At 36.8% G+C, this 17,164-nt stretch overlaps 1 protein-coding gene across 1 annotated transcript in view; it reads left to right on the top strand.

The window, feature by feature from the left end:
- The window catches only part of MINDY4 (MINDY lysine 48 deubiquitinase 4), a 76,363-nt gene that overhangs the window by 28,495 nt on the left and 30,704 nt on the right, over positions 1-17,164 (top strand). Inside the window, exons 9-13 of the mRNA XM_065629247.1 lie at positions 1,213-1,301; positions 5,366-5,467; positions 6,446-6,509; positions 7,878-7,943; positions 8,212-8,279. Coding sequence (XP_065485319.1) covers positions 1,213-1,301; positions 5,366-5,467; positions 6,446-6,509; positions 7,878-7,943; positions 8,212-8,279 — 389 coding nt within the window. The remainder of the gene's footprint in view (positions 1-1,212; positions 1,302-5,365; positions 5,468-6,445; positions 6,510-7,877; positions 7,944-8,211; positions 8,280-17,164) is intronic.

Genomic DNA, 17,164 nt, shown 5'->3' with positions numbered 1-17,164 from the left:
AATCAAGACACACGCTCTCCAGAAAACCTGCTGAGTGGTCCATATTCTGTTACCCTCAGTGTTTTCTTACTTTAGCTGGGTAGAAAAAACTAGCACTTATACATCAACCTCTATTGGATGTTGATTTAGGATGATGATGACCTATGTTGAAGCAATGGATTTCCCAGCGTTAAGAATAAACCTGTTTCTGAGAATGGCAGCATGAGCTGACAGACACATGGGACAGCATCTGTGAGATTTAACATGCTGAGTCCTCTGTTTAGTTGCAGTAATTCCCAGTACTACCAATGTGACGCGTGGTATCTGTGATGTTAGTCTTGCGTCCTGTGTAGCCTGCTGCATTCATGCGTAAATGTTCCAAAGAAATGAAAGCTTTTCTCTGTCTCCTCAGCAAACTACTTGAGTAAATAAAATAATACGAGCCACCTGGGGGAGAATTGAGGAACAAGGGAAGGAGACTTATGCTGGATTAAGTTTTCTCGACAAGAAGAGGGCATACGTTTTGCTTCTCAGGACAACTTGTGCAGCTATCTCTGCCCTATAGTTAACCTATAACAACAGGTCTTGGTCATGCAGTGGGGTCAGGGGGGCTAGCTGGCTGGGAATAAGCAAGGAAAAGGAAATACATTGCTACCCCATCCCACAGTCTTTCAAAACAGCTGTAAATCTATTTTCCATAAGGTTTAAAGTTAGCATGGTATTTGTTGGTATTGTGATTTTTTTCCCAACATTAACATCGTTTGAGACTATACATAAATCTTTGTTTAGTGATGTGTGTGGGAACATCAGGGGACACATAGTGCTCAGACGAGGTAAAAGAGGACAGCTTATTTTCACCCTTTGGAAAACAGATTTGATTTCTCTCTGGAAGTTGAGGTAGACTATGGCTCAGTAGGGATCAGGAGATCTTTCATTTGTTTCCATAATCACAGAATAGATTTAAAACCAAAACAAAACAAAACAACTTTCCTTGGATGTTATAGATGTCTAGGCATTTTCAGGAAAAAATGGGTGGGAAGCACAATAGCAGTTGGTTTTCATTGGCTTGCAAAAAAAAAAGAGCAACAGAGAGCACTACAAAGTCATGGATGGAAAGAGAGAGATGAAAGAATGGCTTAAGCCTGAATGGAAACACACGACTTGCAAAAGTTTTCAGCAGCATCAAACAGTGCAAATTGTATTGCTCATGGAGTGTCTCATTGTTCCCCTCAGGGTGGCCCGTGTGGAGTTCTGGCTGCAGTTCAAGCTTGTGTTCTACAGCAGCTTATCTTTGCAGACAGTAACAGGAATAAAGACACTCGGTAAGTCAGCAATTGACTTCAGAAATAAGTTCCATACAGAAGTAAAAATTTGTTTTCTGTGATGCAGCCACTCAGGAGCCTTTTGAGTTTAAAGTTATTGAACTTCTCTTTGAGAGAGAAAAAAAGTAGCATATGATTTACTTGTATTTACTTCCCTTTCAACCATAGGAATTTAGAGGCTGGTGTTTTGTTTGTATAATTACTTGTTTGTGAATAATCCAAGAACTTCTAAAAAAATCCAACAGCTGAATTGAAGCCAATGAAAATTATTTAACCTTGAGATCCCATGGAGATATGGTTTGAAAGACCATGAAATTCATGCAGGTTTTGACACGAATAATCTCAGGGAGAGTGAAAAATTAAAGTTATAGCTATAGTGTGGGTTTGTTTGTTTGTTTGTTTTCCTGTTGGTTGGGTTTTTTTGTTTGTTTTGTTGTTGTTTGTTGTTTTGGTTTTTTTCCTTGCGGCTTTGTTTGATCTTTCAGAGTTAAACTCCTTAATAGAATTGGAATTTAAATTCTGTGCATGGATTTTCTCCTTACTTTAAAGGAATATTGTTAAATATTGCTAGTGTAAAGGAAAATTGCTTGGACTACTATAATATTAATGTACTTGTCACTATGCTAAAGAAACAGCTTATTCAATGAAATGCTGGAAAATAATGTCTAAAAAAATTACTTTATTACCAGTCATTTTGTATTCGCCTTTAGTTTTCAATAAGTAATTAAGTTCTTTACAAAACAATAATTTCAGAAAGCTTTCCTGTACTTTATAGATATAGTTTGCTGAATAGAGATAACAGTATTTTACTACTTTATGCTGTCATCAACTTGTATTATTTGTCGGTGAAACACTGACTCCAATTTAGTCAGAAGAAAAGCTTTCATGCTGAGATTTTTCTTGAACTTCATTACCTTACAATGTAAAAATGTTCATCATGTATGAAAATTTGGCCTTAAATACACACTTTTCTGCTTGTGACTGTTTATGAAAATGACAGAGTCTCTTGATTTTCCTTAGTTTTGTCTACTGGCACTTAATGGAAATTCATTGTTTGGGCTATTTTCATCAACAAAGGAAAGAAAAAGGCACCTGTAGAACATCATTATTTGTCTTCAGCATCCAAGATGGGAGGTGACAGTTAATCAAAGGATTACCAGACCCTAGAGGGTCCACACAGGTGTCCAGGTCCAGTACTTATTTAGATTTCATGACCAGGAATCTCCACAGAATTCAATGAAGAATTATTTCTGGTTGTGAAAACCAAGAATTTGCTTCAGCTTGGAGAATAGCCTTTGATCTTCTGCTCTTTGGTGCCTTTGAGTCTCAGGTCATCCTTAGTCAAAAACAGAGGTGTTAACCTTTTCCCCTTTCAACATGGTTCAGTGATCATTAATGTAATAAAATTATGTGACGCACAAATAAATGGATTGCAGCCAGATTGTTTAAACTATAAGTGTCGCAACTCATGCCAACTACAACCTAACTGCTTACTGGGCAATATTTGCCTCTTTTATTTTTCCCCTCCTATTATCCACACGGTCTTAAAAGATTTTGGTTTTATGTATTTTATATATGACGAATGCTGCTGAAGTCTCCAAGGAATTTCAGGTTAGCAGGTGAGCTCTTTATATTTATGCACAGAAATGCCAAGAGCCTCCAGGCTCCTAAAAATGAATAGCAAGATGGGCTATTTTATTCATGAGATAAATACATTTTTCTTATGATGTGTTTGCCATGGGCAGGAACTCTTACTCAGGCAGAAAGGAAGGGAAGTCTTGGAGCTTGAAATGAGAGGATTAATATTTCTTTCTAATTTTAACCTGATTTTTCGACTTATTAGCCACTTCACAGTAAGTGTTTGACTTCAGGCTTCTTCAACATTCAAGAAATAATGTCACGTCTCCTTGCTCTGCTACCTCTCTCAGACACATAAATTAGTTGCTCTTCTTCCCATAAATTTTGGAGTGTCTGTATTAGAACAGAGGCAGAGATAAGAGAAAGTCGTGATTATATTTTTTTTTACTTGAGAACTCTCACCAATTATTTCCCATATCTCACATCCTTCAGAGGTGGAAACATTTGCTAAATGAACATTATATTCAAGGCAGACATTGAACTTGAAAGTCTGTTTAATTTTTTGATGTTTGGTGCTTCTTGTTTAGTCTTTTGCATTATTAGATCTTTTACTCAAATGCTGGGAACAGGTTCTGGCATCACCTCCCATGCTGGTAACACTCTAAAACTGATAAGATCTGAATTTCAAAGACTGCCATTCTCGAAGTCACTAGACAAAATTCCAGTTCTGTGCTTCCCAGGGACATAGAGCTCTTGTCCACTTTTTCAGGCTCGTGGATGTGGGGTTTTAGTCTTGAATCTGCCAGGTTTCCATTATGTGACTTTTGGCCTCATATTCCGTTTTTCATCAATTCACATCTTGGAAGTCACAGTAACAGGAGGTGTTAGAAGACTTCCCAAAACACAATTTGTAGGAAATGTGTTGACAGCGTTGCTTACATGTTTGGGATCAATAGATTCATGTAAACACTTCGTAGTTTTGCACATCATTGTGTAAGTTCCAAGGCAAACATTTAAGTGAAAATTATTCAGAAACAGTGGGGTTCCACAGAACAATACTGGGTCAGTTACCATAATGTTTTAGGTCACCACTTCGGGGCTCACCTTTTAAAAAAACTGCAAACATAGTATTTATTGCAGATGATACTTTAGACAAAGTTCAGTAGTAGGTAAGAACATTGGAGTGTAGATTTGTAAGTCAAGAAAAAATAAGTACGAGGGTCTTTATAAACTGAAAATCATATTCAATAAATAAAGCAATTCTGTTACAGAATATAAAAACGATTTTATTACAGATTTAAAGATGAGTTAGTTTATCATGTCCATTATTAGCCAATACAGTATTTTTTCCTAAAGTACATTTACCTGATTTTTATTCAATCAATTACAAATTTGTATTCTGAAAGAACATCCACTATTTCTTTTAGAAGATTAGTTTCCAGTGATCAGTTTCTCTTGTTGATCATACCTCATTTAGTCCTCTCATGTCCATTTTCACAATGAGAATAATAGTTTTGTTTCAATTGTTCCTTTTAAATGAGACACTATCTTCTAGAAGTAGAGATTGTGCATGTCATCTCTTAGATTCATCTGTAGTACAAGGGTATTGCTGTAGAACATATAGACATAGGCTAACAATCTTACAATTGCTTAGCTTAAGTACCATTAGAGCAGTCCAGCCATCACTGTGAGCAACATAAGCTCATCCAGATCCCCCAAATACAATACACTGCTGTTAACACTTGACCTAGATGAATTTAAATTCCTGCAAATTTCCATTTTGCTTCTGATTGGAGAAGAGAGCTACCCACTGTGCCCAGAGTGTGTTTTACTAGCAATCTAAAGGGGAAATTGTTCTAGATACAGCTCTATTGACTGGATCCGATTATTCTCAGTAAGATCCGAGGTACCTTCTTAAATGCCTACAATGATATTTAAGGTGGTTCACCTCAAAGAATGGTTCCAGAAAGCCCAGATTCCAGTGGTGACTTCAGTTGCGTCTCTCTCTTAGAACTCTTTTGGTGCTCAATAGCAGCACCATGTCCTTTTACCACCTCTTCAGTCTAGTGCTGAGCACTCTTCAACCTGCCTGCCCAATGACTGCTCCCATGGCATTTCATTCAGATGCTTCATCCTCAGACAAAGGTCAGATTCCTCTGTATCTTTATACCTGGTATGTCTTCTCGGTCACAATACTAACTCCCTCTTCAACTCACAGGATTTTTTTGAGTTGACCGTCCAAGTTGTGTCTTTCTTGATTATAGAAGGAACTGAGTTACCTAAATTATAATTTTCTGAGGCAACTTGCTGGAGCCTTGTTATTAGGCATTACGACATCTAAATAGTCTCTAAAAATACTTTTGTTCTTTTAGATACAAACCTGCTATGAATCTGTGTATAATATCTAATGGATATCATATCTAATGAATAAGCTTCCCAATATTCATTTTGGTACTTCTTTGTTTCTTGCATTTCCCACACTGCAGTTGCCTTCAGCCTTCGGAAGCTCACAGGACCAAATGCCTCACCATGGCTATTGCAGACATATTGTGGCGTGCAGGAGGCAATGAAAAAGCAATTGTCGCACTGTAAGTAGGAGAAGCAGTTTTAGTTACTGTACAGTGCTCCTATACTTGTGTCTGTTACGTATGTACCTAGTTTATAAAATGAAAGTTTTGTGAGGTGTATTTATGCAATCTGAAATGGCTTAGGGAGAAACGTAAAACATCATTTCTGCTGTCCCAGTAGCTGGGACAGAATAGTAAAATTCTTTGGAATTGCTGTGAAAGATCCTGTGGATTTCGTTTAGGTGAGGATTCCTCCAAAATCTTTACCGAGAGTTATTTTTCCAGGTGCAGCATTTTACCCCAACAATTTTGTATTGCAGGATATTCTGTTATGGCTGGGAATAATTTCCTTTTGCTGTAGCTGCCCACTAGTTGCTTAGCTTATGCTATGCATTTAGACTGCCTGTACACAAGACATTTAAAATTTAAATTGCTGGCTTTGGCTGTACTGGTTCCTGCATATTTTTAAGTGAGTCAGGTTTTGTGAGAATAGGTCATTTCTTTTATTAAATCAACTAAGATAGCTGAAAAATAATACAGAAGCCTTTGGATACAGAAGCCCTTCTTTGAACCTGAAATAGAAGCAGCAAATTCAAAGACATTTGAGTGATATTTTACATCTATAAAATGTTTCCTGTGATGATATGGTACATATGTTCTTCTACTGGTTTTAATGTCATTGCTGTAATATTATTTTCTATTAAAAGTTGTCATTAACGTCTTAAAAATATATTTATCTTCTTTCTGTATAGACAAACTTGTAGTTCATATTAAATACTCTGCAATAGCAAAGCTAATATATAGACTTAATTGATAAAAGCTTGTTTAACATGTAATATGAGCCTATTATGCAAGAGGTCCTTTCTTTAAAAAAAGTAGTTAAAAAAATAATACAAAATCTTTGGCTCATCATTCAGTTCATATAACATGTTGATTTCTCTTTAATGCCATTTTGTTCTTTTAACATGATCTTTGGTTTTGTCTGAATCTTGTCTCCAGGCCATCAGGAAGGCAGCAATTCACTCCCTTGGGAAAATACAAGGCAGATGGAATCTTAGAAACTGTAAGGCTCTGTGGAACTCACAGTAACTTTCTCCATATATCCTCTTTCTAGATTTTCTTATTTCAGTACAATTAGTTTGTTTTCCATTGCTCTCTTAGTGTTTTAAAAATCTTTTATATCAAACTAGTTACCTGTGGTCCAAAAACCAATAGGAAATAGCAAAATCCCATAGTCTGGCTCTGACTTGTCCCAGTGTCTGTGGGCAATTGGGCTCTGTGAAGTCCTTTTTGTTCCATCTACCTTTCAAGCTTATAAACTGTGTCTGCTTTTATGGATATGCAGCAAAAGTGAACGTGGATCTTTTCAAGTTAACCAGCATGGCCGTGAGCATCGAAAGAAACTATTTTCTTCTTGTCTTACACAGAATTCTCTGCCTTTTTTTTTTTTTTTCTCTCCAGAAGCTCCAGATGGCAAAATACTTTCCAGTTATGCCTTTATTTCCATCTGAAACTCTCAAATGGCTTTGCAAACAGTGATGCCATAAGCCAGGCCTTACTGGTTTAAGGAAATATTACCATCCACCTAAATGGAGAAATAGATGTGTCAAAAACTGGTCAGAACCAGACAGTTTTGGAACAGCTGGAAGTGAAAACCTGTATAAATAGGGTAAATGCAGCATAAAGCCTTGGCTATAATATGCTTGGCTATAGACAGTTTATTTAATTAATATGTTAACATAATTCTGAGCTGCTGGCTAGTTCAGAGTGCAACTAAAACCATTGTGCTGCCTCTAATCATCTCTTATCCAAGGTCATGTGGACATGGCCACGGTGAAAATGTGATGGAAAGGAATATAATCCAGACTGCTTGATCTTTCCTCATACGGTATCTGCAAGACGATCATTTCCGTCAAAATCTGAAGATAGAAAAATTTTAAAAATAATGTTGAAGCGAGGGCCTGGATCTGTGAACTCTCCTGAAATTCATGTCAAATAGGGGCTAATTTCAGGGGGTAATTTCTGAGTATGATAAGAAGTGCTCTGATACATGCCTGCTATAGATTCCTCGCCACATTGGTAGAAACTCCTGAGCTACCTGCCCGTTCTGTGTCTTTAAAAGCTGCTGTGTTTGTTCTAGGAATTGTTTTTCACTGCATAAACAATGCTTAAAATTGAGTCACACTGTCCTATGAACTTAAAACCAAGAAGCAGTATTTAAAAATTCAGAATATATGAGGTTCTGAGATGAAATACTATACCATACCAAGTAACAGTAATAAGAGGTAGATTTTGTTAAAGCTTTACTCTGTTACTCGAAATCTTTCCTGTCAGATCTAAAGCTTTGGCTACTTTACTTCAGATTTCACGTTATAAAAATGAGTTGTTATTGTTTCAGTTACTTTTTTTTTTTACTTACTTTTCTCCCCAGCTAATACTACATAGTGCCACAAGATATGAAGATCTGATTGTGTTTCTTCAGCACAATATTCACCAGGTACTGTGTATAGACAAGGTGCTAAACCTGTTGTAGTTCAGCTGCCAGTCTTTCTGTGTTTATCGTTCTCATATTATGTCTTCTGAACATTGTTTCAAATACTGTGTCTTGCATAAAATGTCTTGCATTTTAACAAGCAAAGCAACAAAATCAGTATTTAAGTAAATAAGAACAATTCTTTCTGCCTTCAGTTTGATTTGCATTTCATTAGGTTTGGGCAAAAAATGTACAGGACAAACAAAATAAAACCAATCCTTTTCTTTTTCAGTTTGAAATTGGACCCTGTGGGTGCATCCTTCTGACTGTGTCTGTCATCTTATCAAGATCTATCAATCTGTGAGTGTCTTTGTATTCCCTTTTCATAAACTGCAAAGCAAACAAGCTCTGCAATGTGACGAAAAAATCATGATGTACTTAAGCCTCTGGCCTTTTTAATCTATCTTGATGTTTACTCTGATAAGTATGCAGAAGTTATGCAGATTTACTTAGCTAATCTTGGCTTTTCTTTTGTTGTATACACATACACTTATATAAATATATATTCTGTTAAAGTGACAGTGATCAGTCTCCCATTTTGGATATAAATGACTCCATCTAAACATTAGGCATTGCTTATGCTCCCTGTCTTGACAGTGGAAAGCAAGACTCGTTTAGAGGGTTATTTATTTCACATACTTTAGATATCTGTCTTAAGTAGGGATGAATAACTTGTTTGTTATGCCCCAATCTCTCCATCAATGATAATGATAAAAAGAGCCTAATATAAAAAGGATTAGACAGCTAATTTTAGATGTTTAAAAGTAAGGTGTGACAAATCTGGTCTCAGTTAATTGGTGTAATAAATGTGCCGAGCTCTGGCTAAGGGGTAGTTGTTACAGCCTCTTTTAAAACTCATCAAGGCTTGCCCAAGCACAGTTGTGGTTAATTGTGCTTTTATAAAGATTAAACGTATTCCTGTGGTACTGTGAATATCAGAGTGGGACAGAATATAAAAGCTTTCTTCATTTTGTGAAACTCCACCTTTATAAAAATCTCCTAGAGTTATCTGCAAGTGAAAAGAAGAACGGTTCCCTGACAACTTGCAATAACAACTGACATGAAGAGAGCAGCTGCACTTGAAAGCAGCATGGGGTTGATTTGTGTAAGCTTTTACTTCTTACATCTCTGCATTGTCTTGAAAATAAGTAGCAACTTAGTCTGAAATTGTGATATGCGTTTAGTTACCCACTGAGATTCCTATAAATGTGCACAGATTGGGGGTTTTTTGTTTGTTTTGTTGTCATTTCTTCCTTTCTTTCGCTTACAGTAACACTACAGGCTGCTGGCTTCACTTTTGCACTCTAACAAAAATGATGTGATAATTTTATAACATGTCGTTTATTCTCATTTTGCTGAGTTAGTTACAGTGGAGAGGTCCAGATTAGTAAAGGTATTTGAGCAAGTAACAACAGGTTTGGCATTTGGCAGGATCACCCAAAGCAGCAATGTTCCTAATTGCTATTGATTGCATTGCTTTACTTGCTGTAAAATGGTAAACATTCCTTAATAAGATAAGCAAGGAGCTTGTTTTTTTCCATCACTTCTCAGTTCTTAACAGATGGATTAAGACAAGGCAAATCAATCATCTCTGTTTGTATTTGAGGGAGCGAAGCGTCTAAAGTGAACATGAAAATTCCTTATGGTACCTATTTGCATTTTGATGTCTCTAAATATTTTTACAATTCTGGTCTACAGCGTAAGAATTGTTTATAAAATGAAGCTCTATTTTGAGGAAGATTCATGACTTACAGAACTTCATTTTAAAGTAGAGTTACTCTTCTTGACTAGTGCTGTATAATACACTGCATCGGTACCTATCTTTTGTTTATAAGAAAGAGGAATTTTTCTCTATCACTAGATACAGTGGAATGTGTTTTCAGACTTTTGCATAATTTTTTTTAGAAGTGCCAACTAAATTTCTTTTGTGCAATTTTCAGTAACAGATTTGAATGTCTCTGCCATAGTACTTCTCTTAGGATATTACAAATATCAAGACAAATAACTCACTGTTCATATCATCAAGAAATATGTACCATCTAGTGAGTGTTACAAACATTGTAAGCAATTATTTACATAACTGGCATAGTTTTGGATGAATAGTTGAAGACAAATAAGAGTCATTTTAGGTAACGGAATTTTCATCCGGTAATAGATCTCCCTGGGATTTTTTTTTTTTGTCCCAGTTTTTAAGTTTTTATGCAGAAAATCAGTGGGTGTTTTGTGGTTTTGTTTTGTGGTGGTTTTGTGGGTTTTTTTTTGTTGTTGGTGGTTGTTTTTTGTTGTTGTTGTTGGTTTTTTTTTAGAATATATATATGCGCAAAAGAAAAATCCATGGAAGTTTCAATTATCCTCATTTTTGTGTGCATATTCTACTGAAAAAACTAGACTGTTTAATTGTAGTTGAGAAGTTGACATATTTTAGTTTCTCAGATCATGTTGAAATGCTTCTGTTTGGGTCAGTTCTTTACCATATGCCCACAGTGCTGACTCTCTGGGTTCCCTTGGTAAATATCTCTTGTATAAATAATTGGCATTTCTTGAAAGCAAGTTGAAGACTAAGGATGGAATAGTTTTGAACCATGGTTATCACAAACCAGCATTGTGTAAGATGCAGAGGTATGTCCAATGGAACCAAACCAAAGAATTTACATTTGGTTCAACAAAGAGAAGACTGACATGTTAGAATCATAGAATTATAGAATCTTTTCGGTTGGAAGAGACCCTCAGGATCATCTAGTCCAACCATAACCTGACCTAACTCTAGCACTAAACCATGTCCCTCAGAACCTCGTCTAAACATCTTTTAAACCCCTTCAAGGATGGTGATTCCACCACTGCCCTGGGCAGCCTGTTGCAATGCCTGACAACCCTTTCCAGGTTGATTGTTGATTAATGAATATTGAAATGTTTTTTTCAATCAAAAATATTCTTCCCAATGTTTTCTGTTCTATAAATAATTCCAGTGTTTACTGAAGCTTTCACTGCAGGATATAATTAGAAGAAAATAATTCTACCTTATTTATATGGTGGGGAAGCATTAACTGTAAGTTAAAAGACTTTGAATGAGGACTAAATGATGAAGTTAATTAATTAATTGAAGGATAAGTACCACTGTACCAAGACCAGTGCAGTTCAACCCATCCAGAACTGATCCAGAAGGAGCGCAGGATAATGAGACTACAAGGCTTAGAGACTTCCTCAGAGCAGTCCCAGCTGTGGACAGATGCTGCTCGTGTCTGTCCTGATGCGAGATGCAGTTGTGACCACAATTCAGGAATGGTAGGTGCTGTAGTTGATGTGGTTCAGAATGATCATGACTTGTTAGCACCTTCTTAAATTTCTGACTAAGTTCTAGCAGTTTGGAAGGATCTCATAATGCCAACAATGGAGTAAACTCACCTGAGTTTCACCTTCTAAAAATTACGCCAAGTCTCAGTCCTTTCAGCTCTCTCTATAATCAATGAAAAGAGAGAAGCCATCCCATTTGAAAACAAGTGTCAAGAAAGGTGAGGAGAATTGCTGTGGGCAGTACCTATCTTTTTTTTTTTATTTTGGAGGGACAACTACTAGCTAAGACTCCAATTTCTTAGATGTTCGCTATTTTGAGAGTGCTCATCTACCTTACTTATCTTTATTTACTTTCTATGGAAATATTTGTATCTAGGCTTCCTTTGTGCTCAAAAAAAAAGAGAAAAACTTCATGATTCATTTGACTCATTTTGAATGTCTACCTTAGATAAAGCAACTCCTGAAATGCTTACTTATCTCCCCTATATAAAAAGAAAATTTAAATGACCTACTAATTTAGAGGCTTGACACTGTAAACATTGAGTGGTGAAATGAATTCTGTCTTATAGTGACTGGTCAATAAACGGGAGATGACATGTTAATAATGTGAAACATTATTCATGATGAAAAAACAGTTTCAGCTGTACTTAACATAGTGATGAGCTTTAAATAGGCTATTATAAAAAAGGAGACTAATTTTGGCACCACTACTAGTAATTTAATTATCTGAACATATCAGTTCAACTTTCTATGACAGACAAAAAAGAAACAATATGTTGGAAGTTGTGGTGATAAGAAACCAGAACAGAATAAAAACATGGTAATGTCTTTGTATATATATATATATATATGATCTTCTCATGTCTTTATCTTGCATGTAGTCTTGTCCCCCAGGTCCGTAAACAGACATTAGAACACACTGCTTCCCTTTAGTGTGGACTTGCTTCTGCATGAAGACAGATGAAATCTTTCTTCTTTGGCATTGAAGAGGAATAATTTGGATGTGACAAAAATTTAGACATCCATGATAACGTTGAATAAGGAGTGATTATACATTATTTCTCAGAGTCTAAACACTTGGGAGCTGTCATGGAAATGCTCTGACTTTGGTTTTAAAACAAGCAACAGTACTTTTTTTCCACAGCATAAATAACTTTCAGTACTGGGAGATGAGGAGGCCAGAAGAATTATGAGGTTCAAATAAATTTAGACAAATTACTGGAACATACATCCTTCAGTACCGTTAAACACACCTGTCTAGATGTAATCTCCATGTGCCCTGTTTTTTGTGTTCTGCTTTGATGTTTGCTGCTGCTGTTGCTGACTGGATGCTGGGACAGGCTGACTTTTGGTCTATTTGGCAGTTGTTCTAAACCACTGACCATCTAAGTATTTTTATTTAATGGGAATGCGTGCGAGGAAATGCAGGGGCTTGCACTGCTTTGTAGATTTTGGTAATGAGTTTATCATACTCCACGCACTAATGATCATCACTGGTAGAACTGATAACAAATGGCCAAAGAGGAGTGAGAATTCCTGAGGAAGTTGCTGAGAACGTGTTGTTGCTTCTGGTACAGGAAGGAGTGCTAGTCACTAACCATTGTAATCTCTTTTTTTTTTTTTTTTTTTTTTTTACAACCAGTGTAAAATTAAAAAAATAGTGGGCGTATTGTACTAGCTCAGGGGACTAATCTTCCTGAATGTGTACTAAAATCTTCATGTTGTTAAGAGCTACCAGATATTTTCCACGCACCTGGGAGAGACTGAACTTAAAGGTGGGCTGCAAGTCCCCATGTGGGTCTCACCATTGCATCTGAGAATGGCACATTGCATGTGGGAAAGTTGTGAATACTCAGGAGTTTACACTAACTCAGTAATGGCAGGTTCAGTAAACCCCCCAGTCTTGCCTAAGTTACAACACATACTGGAACTGCAGCACGAACTTGCTCTGCTAGATGCTGTTTCATCACCTCCAACACTTGGTACCTTCCTCACTGTGCTTGCTCATGCAAAACCCTTGCTATACTGGGATGTGGCTGATTCTGATCCATTTGTTGAAAAGCTGCCTTTAAATTTCAGCTTCTTACCAACCAGTCACACTGTCTCTTTCCATTGCCATATTTTTCCTAATCAGTGCAATAATTTTATTGCCTAATACCATTGTTACCAGAACCTCTTGTAGCAAAGAACGTGTTGAATGAGAAAATTCCTAAGGTCAAATTCCTTTGTGGAAAACCAGGGTTACTGCCATTTTCAAACTACCTAGAGAACATAAATAGAGCCTCCTCTGAAAAACAGTCTCATTGTGTAACTCACAAATTTGCTGGCCAATAGAATTAAAACACCAGTGTCTCCAATCTCTTTTGTTGACCTAGGGACACTTCATCACTCACTGATAGCAAAGCATGAATGTAATTCTGCAGTCAATGTTGGTCATTGTGATAACTTTTCAATTTATTCTCTGAAGTTTTTATGTGAGAATAAAGAAAACAATGGCTTTATCTGCAGGGGAAAAAAAAAAAAAAAGAAAGTGATTTTTTTTCTTCAAAAGCCATTGCCTTTTCATTAAATGGAATAAATTCCTTATCAGTCTAGGACTTCTCACACAAATAAGTCTTAGTTATGAGTAATTTATCTAGTTCTCTGGAATCTTCATCAATTAACAATTGTTTACTAAGTAGAATCCTATGATTAAAACTATGTTGTTCTGTGCCATTGAGAACTTATTCTTCATTCCTGAGGCACCATTTCACTGAACTAGAGCAGTTAACTTTCCTTCATCTTTCATTCTAATCCATCCTTGAAATAAACACACGCAAGCATCAAATCATGTTAATACCTTTCTGGTATTGCTATTCCATCTCAAAAATTATCCTTCCATAATAAATTACGCTGAGCTACACTTGGCATATTATAGGGGAGAAAAGTTTTGACATGTTTGAACTTGGTGTGAGAGGAAAGCCTGATCAGATAGGCTAAAGGACCAGTGGCTTCAATCCCTCTCTGGCTATGAGGAGCGTCTACCTTCAACATATATATCCACATGTCAACTTGGTTTTACTTCTGTAATTGTTTGGTTGCAAGCCATATTGCAAGAATCTTCCTTCTTTGGTCCACTGGCAAACTGTTTTTGTCAATTTTTAAAAATATATAACAGTTCTGTCTTTACTCATCTCCACAGGACAGCATTTCACTGTGAGACATACATGTACATTATATATTTATAGTGCAGTAATACCTAGTAATACCAGCCACTGGCTGCTCCCCAATACCTCTGACCATATGTGCACTGACGTATAGGGCAAAGAGGTGTGTTCACCCTTGTTTCACACAGGAGAAAGTTATCTCTGATTTGCTGCAGGGTAAGACAATGTATATATTCAGTAACTGTGGGCCAGGCTCTACCCGACCTCAAGATCAGCTGTTTGCCTATAGCCACTCAATTCCTGCTCTACAGAGTTTTCATAGAACAGAGGGGACATGTGACAAATGGAAAGCAGAAGTCTGTGGGAACTGATTTATCAAGGAGCTTCCAGATATGTATAATTTGTTGGGCATGTGCTATAAACATGAGAGCACATTGTTTTACTGTGGCCAGAATGAGGTGCCACAAACCAGAGAAGAGACTGTCAATTGAACATTGGACTTTGGCATCTCTAGCCATGATGTTACCTGCCTTTCAGACATGGTTTGCTGGTCTGTTTTCATCTGGATTATTTTATATTGCTGCAAGGACAGAATAAGCACTCTTAATTTACCGTACAATTCATTACGATTAATAATCTTAAATATTCTCGAATAACAATATTAAAATTATAAAATATTAGTGCAGTTAAAACATATTGAAAACCATGCTCTGGGAAGACTACCTTTACTCAATATAAGCTTTTATTGAGGTGTGTAAGATAACCATCATTGTAGTAACCTGTATCAAGTCATTTTTTTCTGTGTCCTTTTCTGTATCATTTCTGTGTCCTTTTCTTTATCATTTACTGTGAAACAACCGTGATTCTGACGTGTGACTTGATTTTAAGCTCTCAGTCACGTAGGACGTTGAAAAAGAAAGTGATGCTCTGTTGACATATGAACTGTGGGTGGAACAATGGGTCCTCCACCCTCAGTCCACATTTCTTAACTGACATCTCTTCCTCTTTCAGAGCTAATCTCTAATTTAGAGTTCTCATAAAATGCACCTACTCTACTCATGCCATTTGGCTGGTGAAGAAAAGGTTTCTGTGAAATAGCCATTTGGCTTGTCCAGCAGTAAAAGCAATTACGACTTCACATAAAAGATCCTATCGCATGGAGCGAACTCACTTCTTAATGGAAATATATTTTTCTATGAGCCAGTTTTCTGGGAAAACTTCTTCAGATGTAGTTCCCCGCACTTGAATGCGCCTGGGAGACCAACAGCGAGGGGAAATTACGTGTGTGAGCAGGTTTCACTCAGTGTTTACAGTTATGCAATATAAATACATGTCATCATGTATTTTACGGCTTAGTCTTTTGGTGTTTGAAAAAGATAGGGAAGCAGCTATTTTTAAGGGGAAACAGCTGTCAACTACGTTACAGTGCTAAAAAATGGGCAGCTTGACCTAACTGAAAAATCCACATTTGAGTCTCAGACCTCTCCAAGACTCATGTGTGATTTTACAATATGGAGGAAGCATGAGATTAGATTTACCAAAAACAGTGGGAGGAGAGCAAATAGGAGAGTTGTGTGGGATCCAGTGCTTGGTAGGGAAGAATCGAGTCCTTGTTCGTTTGGGTAAGTGAACTTCTGTGCCTCCTGCTTGATAGGTTGCATGAGACTCATAATCTTCAGGATCTTTGTCTTTGAGGCTCCGTTGTGTGAATTAGGAAGAGACCCTTCTAGTTGCAGTGTTCACTGGGCAAAAATTGCTTGCTACGTTGATAATTATATAAATAAACATAGAACCTTAATGAAGCACAGATTGCAGCTTCAGCTGCTAAGAGGCAATAAAGAAGAGAATTTACTTGAAAGAAGTTAATGGTTTTCCTTCAAAGAAAGACAAGAAGACAAAGATAATAAGACAGCCTTAGCAATATTTGGAGGACGATGTGAAACCAAGGTTTGAAACGATGAGATTTATATTCTTTCAGAAGTGGATATGCAGTGGAATATATTGATATATGAAACATCAACTTGTAACAGTTGAGAAAGAAGGGACCCAGGGGCAAAAGATTAAAGCTACAGATGATGGTAGAATGGGATTTTGAAGATAAGATACAGGAAAGGAGAGTAGACTCTGACACAAAACAAATATGTAGGCATCTGTTGAATAAGAGATGAAGATAATGAAGCTACATAGCCTGCTAGTTAAGGAATGTGACCCAAGTGGAAACATAACCACAAAGGCAAGGAAGAGGAAGAGCTGAATTAGATTTGAAGAAATTACTGCACAGAAGAACAAGGAATAAATGTTAGTCATAAAGGAAACAAAAAAAAAAAAAAAAAAAAAAAGAAACCAAACTCATCGAAAAGGGAAGAATCAAGAAGACAAAGAGATTGTTACACTGATTCTGTTTGACATCTTGCTAGGTAAGGGATTGGTGTATTGGGAAATAATGAAAAAAGGGCAGGGGAGGGGGGAAGAACTGGGGTTTGCACAAATAATGGAGAGAGATGTGTCACCATTGTCTCTCTGTTAAGAGAATTCAGGAAGCCTGTTACTGGTAGACAAGTGGATTATATTCCGGATGATAGCAAATTTCTTGTGGGTATGCACCAGAAAGATTTCTTATGACAACAGGAAAAAATCCAGATTGTTCCCCTGACACATCCAGTTCCTTCTAGAACAGATCTGGATAGATCATAATGCTGGGGAACATGCCTGAAATGAAGGAAGGTTATTAGCTCATTCTCTGGAGAA

This window comes from Caloenas nicobarica, chromosome 2 (assembly GCF_036013445.1).
Source record: "Caloenas nicobarica isolate bCalNic1 chromosome 2, bCalNic1.hap1, whole genome shotgun sequence".
In the NCBI taxonomy this organism is placed as follows: Eukaryota; Metazoa; Chordata; class Aves; order Columbiformes; family Columbidae; genus Caloenas; species Caloenas nicobarica.
The sequence above is the reverse complement of the archived record's forward strand: the minus strand, read 5'-3'. Positions and strand labels throughout refer to the sequence as shown.